The sequence below is a fragment of the Protopterus annectens genome, chromosome 11.part0 (genome assembly GCF_019279795.1).
Source record: "Protopterus annectens isolate FY-2018-M chromosome 11.part0, PAN1.0, whole genome shotgun sequence".
Classification (NCBI taxonomy): domain Eukaryota; kingdom Metazoa; phylum Chordata; order Ceratodontiformes; family Protopteridae; genus Protopterus; species Protopterus annectens.
In genome coordinates this window covers 322,568,030-322,574,029 of record NC_056745.1, presented here as the reverse complement: position 1 = coordinate 322,574,029, position 6,000 = coordinate 322,568,030, and the positions used below count along the sequence as shown (strand labels likewise).

At 37.6% G+C, this 6,000-nt stretch overlaps 1 protein-coding gene across 1 annotated transcript in view; it reads right to left on the bottom strand.

Moving 5' to 3' along the window:
- NUAK1 (NUAK family kinase 1) overlaps positions 1 to 6,000 on the bottom strand; it is a 308,401-nt gene that overhangs the window by 169,696 nt on the left and 132,705 nt on the right. Inside the window, exon 2 of the mRNA XM_044087825.1 lies at positions 4,585 to 4,705. Within this exon, the coding sequence (XP_043943760.1) occupies positions 4,585 to 4,705 (121 nt within the window). The remainder of the gene's footprint in view (positions 1 to 4,584; positions 4,706 to 6,000) is intronic.

Genomic DNA, 6,000 nt, shown 5'->3' with positions numbered 1-6,000 from the left:
AAGCTTTCTCAGTCTGAACAACTCCTATAATGTTCTGCCAATTTATTGCTAGCTACTGTACAAATAAAAAAATAATATGTCCACTTCCAAACAAAGCTAAGAAATGCAGGAGTGGGGGTTGATAAATCTGCAGAAATAATGATCATGTAAGGCAATACCCTTCTATATTCTTCAACTATCTTCTATATTCTTAACTTGCTTCAGTTAAGATCTTCAGGCCTCTAGCTTGTTCAACAATGATTTATCCACAGGCACAATTTCAGAACACAGTGGGAGCTGTGTCACAGACATACACATAGTAGTAGAATAGTAAGGAACTCTTTGTAAATCTCATTTTATTCTGGCGTACTATATACAATAATAGCCCTCATCTGTACAAGTCAATGTTTTGTTTTTAATGATATTTCAACATGCTATAAACCATCCATATCAAAAACAGATTAAATACAGTTGAAATACTGTTGATTACACTGGAAATGCTGCAGAAATACCTCACAAAGAGGATTACTGGCCTCAAACAGATGCCCTACACAGACCATCTCAAAAAACTCCAGCTTTACTCCGTCGCATATCATCTACTCAGAGGTGATCTCTGCCTAACATACAAAGCTATGTAAAACCCAGAGCTGTTGGACATGCTCCACTTAAAGAAATCCCAATCCCTCTGAGCTACATGCTCTAGGGACCTTAACCTTGTCACCACATTAAACAGAACATGCAGGAGGGATAAATTCCTGTCCCAGAGACTTCTCATACTCTGGAATAAACTACCTATCTATATCAAACAAAGCTCCTCATTAGCACTCTTCAAGAAAAATCTTTATGATTGGATGGGAAATAGGAAATTCACCCCAGGGATCACGATTTATGTGGCTCTGCTCGACAGTGGCACAGGAAAATAATTTTCTTGGGTGGCAAAAGCCAGGGTACCTTTTTAGCTGGGCTTGTATAGGCCCTAGGGCTGATAGCCTAGTACCTACCTATGAACCTATGAACCCATGATTAAGATGTTGTAAAAAATAAGGACAGCCTGCTGAAGGTCCTATTTCCTCAAAATCTGTGCAATTGAAGCAATGAGATCATGGAACATTTGTGAAACGCTGGAAGTGAGGAAGTTTTTTCTTATCCCCAATGTAGTCTGTGATTTTGGAGTTAGCATATTTAGAATGGGGGGAGTGATGGGAGCAAGTTCTCCTCCAGAAATTATGTTTTTGGATGTTTTTTTTTTTTTTTTTTTAAGTTCACGTAATAATGGGATTTCATTTTATTTTCCATCTGAATTCATCCTGATGAAAGTGTCATCAATGTTTAATCACACATCATAAAATATCCTTATTTAAAATGACATCATTCATAAGTACTGGTTTCAACAGAGTAGCCAGTTCAGTTACCTGTTTCATGTTGCGTGATACTTGTAGATGTTAAGTCTTTCTGAAGACCCCCTCCACCACAAACAAAGGCCCTGCTTAAAGTAAACAATATACAACAGACACAGCAATGATTTGTCCTGCTAAAGCAATGGTTAGATACCACTTGCTATACAAAAAGTGAAAGTGTGTAAAAAAAAAAAAAGAACAGGCAAGAAAAAATATTAATATATGAGTCTCTAATCACTATAAACTCTGAGAAAACTTAGAAAAACAAAATAAAAAAATTGGCAAAACATTAAAGAATGATTACACTATCTCAATGTCATACACAATAAAGAAGTGGGTACAAACATATGTTTAACAGCTGTCAATTTTGTTGACAAAAGGAGATTTGAAAAAAAAAAAACAGCCAGTATTAATAATATAAATCAGTTGCAGATCCAAGATTTCTTTTTACCATAAGTCACTGATATGGTGAAATATGCAGCCATACCTGTGATGATTTCGGACACTGTTTTCTCTTGGTTAGGACAGAACAAGCGGTACTACAGTCTGTAAAACTAAAACTAAACAGACTTTATGGTATTATGTGACTCAGGAAGTATACAGTGAAAACAAACTGTGAAAAAGATGCTAAACTAAGCCTTTTAATCTTGGCTATCTGATCCCCGTTTGACACCAAGCTGCTATGTACGTGTAAAGAATGCAAGCAACTTGGATCCTAATAGGTAGAAAGCAGCAGGAAATAAAAGCTTCTGAACATAGTCTTGTTCAAAGGATTTCTGGTTCACATCCTGTTTTCTGAATCTAAGGTCACCATCGTCACTGTCTGTGATCACACTGCACAACCATGCAAACGTAAACTGCCATTCTAATGAAATACCATACAAAATGGCTTTAAAATAAAAAAGGAATGACAATAATGCACAAACTCCTTGAGGTCTAATGCAGTGTGTGGTTTGAATGCAAATAACAATGCAATATTGCTTGAACTAAAAAAGTAGTCAAGCACTCTGATGATGAGACACAAAGCAAGTACTTGCAAGATATACCAAAGACGATCATCAGTTTATCTGGTAATCACAGAGTCAGAAAGCCAGTCTGTTTTGGATTAAAAATCACAGGTGCACATTGTACGTATATTGTATTAATAAGGAGGCACCTACCTCAGAAGGAACTAGAATATGCTTTTTTGCTTACAAATATAACATTCAGACATTGCCCTCAACAGTCTTTGATATTGCCTAATATTTTTCCCTGTCCCTCATAAAAAAAAAATGTATTTTATTTTGGTAAATCAGAGGATTACCGTAAATTCATGATGACAAACAAAGTTTCATACTTCTTTTTCTTAAAAAATGCAGGTTGATGCAAACCTGTTGTTCTACTAACTTTTAGTAAGTAAAAGCAATATTTACAAAATGTCCCTGATTTTGGCCTTTGCCCCAACCCCCTAATTATTTTTAGTTTTGTCCAGAATTCTTGAGCAAAGATGTTGACAGACATAACATAACATAACAGACATAGACAGACAGAAGGAGTGTCATTTGTGTAGCTGGAAAGTAAATTCATTAAACCGAAAAAGTTTGATACAGCTGTAAAAACTCAGCTGATCACACATTAGCAGCTTTTTATCTGTGCAGATTGCAGGATCGTGAGGAATGAAGAATTTGCTCTTTCCTCCCTGTAGTCAGATCTCAGAGTTGGAATATATAATTAGCACATACATCTCAATCTGCAGACATTGAAAATAGGAACAGAGCAGATACATCAAAGCCAAAAACTCTGGACATCTAATTAGCTTAAACTTTGAATACTAAATAGCACATAGCCCTTCCTGCTTCCAGTAGGAATGTGGAATACTACTCAGAAATGCATGCTGCATCCTGTGGAGAGGTAAATCATGTCTGAAAATAGGAACATTCCTCCAAAACAGAGACAGTTGAGACGTCAGAATTAGGAGGGAGTGTGGGGGCACAGGTGGGGCTTGGCCCCTGGTGTAAGCCTGTTTGTATACAGGCTTTACACTGAAGTAGGTCACTTACACTAAGAGCAAGTCTTTCAGAATCAGGGTAGGCATACACCAGAGTAAGTCACTTAAACTGACAGTAACTATCATATACTCGTTCAAAGATACAATCTTTGCTAGTAGCCAAGTCCCCACTGACAGACAACAGAGTAATGCTGCTCCAAAAGAAACACAGCTACCTAAATAAAAAGGAAGAAACAAAAAGTGCTGTCAAACATAAGGTTCTGAAATAAGACAAGGCACAGCCAAATGAGAATGCATCCCAAGGGGTAAGTATTTTGCCTGTAATACTGTCCTTCAGAATTCCAGAAGAAGACAGCCATAATGTTTTACCAAAAATAAAACGTTTTAATGGTCAGTCTGCTGGGACAGGTAATGTGTCCATTTGCACTGTTGGAATCCCAAACTCAGGAATAAGGCCGGATGACTACAGGATCCCTTAGGGGTTGGTTAAGGGATCAAGGGCTTAGGCTGCTTTTTGTATCTAGAGAAACATGAGGGACCAAGCTGGTCTAGTACCACTATCTGGGAAGTAGAGTATGGTATATTGGGGAGGGCGGGAAGGGCAGGACATGTATTTTGGGAGAGGGAGTGGAACACAGGGCTCACAGAAGGAAAAAGCACTCAAGTCTCTGAATAGTGCATAAAAATGAAGGCATGTTTGGCTTTCCCAAAGTCCCTAATACTAAGATCAAAGCCTTCACCCAGTAGCAGAAGCCAGAAGTGACAGAATGCCATGCAGCTTTTGGATGAGTTAAACTTACACATTTTGATAAAACTGATCAATTGAAGGAGTTAGTGTCACAATATACAGTCATGGCGATGCTGACACAGAGACAGCTCAGGGAAGTAAAATGCAAACTAATATTTCCTGTGGCAAACTGATGTGATCTTGCAGCCTACCTAGAATAAGATTATTTCCTGCATGTGGTATGTCACAAAAGGTGCTAATAAAACTAACCAATCCGTGCTGAGAGTTTACAGAAAAAAAAACAAAAAAAACAATTGCAGCTATCCAAATGTTTAACTATAGGAACCATTTAAAAACTCATAAAACACAATCTTTTACTTTAAGAAAAGATAACCAGACTAAATTAGAAACAAAAGTACCTCACATGAAAAGTGCACAAAGTCGAATTTAGTCTTAGGAAATGGCAGCTACTAACTGAACAAAAATGTGCTAACCTTCATAAATAGTGATGATATGGGGATGGTTGAGAGATGACATGATTTCAATTTCCCGCCTAATGTGGATCATATCTTGATCATCTTTGATTTTGTCCTTACGAATTGACTTTATTGCAACCTACAAACAGAAGAGATTACGGTGAGATGGCAAACAGCAGAATGGCAAGAGATGTCATCATAATTAAACAAAAAAGCAAAATATCTGTAACACAGCTGTACTCCAGGGACTAACTATGCCACTGTAACAAACTATTCACAATTTAAAAATAAATAATGCATGCAGAGAAAAGAGCCATTTTGAAATAATTGGTCTTCTATAAACTAATAAAAGTGCAATGTACACCCCCCACACAACACACCTTCCAAAGCAAAACAGAGACATCCATATGAGATGAAATGGAACACACGGTAACTCATTACTACAGAGATAAAATATGATTTTAGGTTTCATGAAAAAGTCACATTTAAGAGGATGTAGGCAAGAAAATCTTATTTGCTCCCTGTTTAAGTCAAGTACAATAAAATGTCATTTTAACATAAGCAAATAAAAGAGCAATACCTATGACTGGAAACAAAATACCACTTTTGAAATGATAATCCCAAAGGTTTGAATATATTTGTGAAACAGTGGAAATTGAATGAGCAGTACAGGGGCACACTGGTTACTGTAGCTGCTTCACAGCACTTGATTCTCCAACTCTACATTGGGACTGCCTTATGTGCCCAGTCTGCATGTCCTCAATGTGTCCATAGATGGTCCAGTTTCAACTGACAATCCACAGAAACAATCACTGCAGACAGATGAATCTATTATTCCCCTAAGCTTTCTGTAGGCCTGTGTGTGTGTGTGTGTGTGTGTGTGTGTGTGTGTGTGTGTGTGTGTGTGTGTGTGTGTGTGTGTGTGTGTGTGTGAGTGTGTGTGTGTGCTCAATCACTCATAATGGACTGGCATCCTGTCGGGGAATACTTTGCCTATCTTGCACCTGCAGATTGCTGGCATACGCTCTGGCTCCCCAAAAGCCCTGAAATGGACAAAATAAATGGAGAAATGGAGGCTGCATTAATGCAATCCAGATATGGCAGGATCATAGGGTAATGCTATCTAGTAAATGGTCACACAATAGTTGGTACTACAGTAAGACATGTACATGTTGATAACACTATTTTAATGTTCCTGATGTAACTGAAAACAAATCTAGATCTCTCTTAGGCCATTTAATACATTCAAGTTTAACATGGTGATCTAAAACAAAATGGTTGACAAGTAGTGCAAACTGCTTTACCTCTCTAACTGCAGTTTAACACAATGATAAATGTATATTTCTAGTTTGTGACACATTAAAGTGCTCCTTCTTTCTCTTCGTTACACAAGACAATTCTAGGTGCAGGCAAAGCTAGTAGATACGGCAGCAT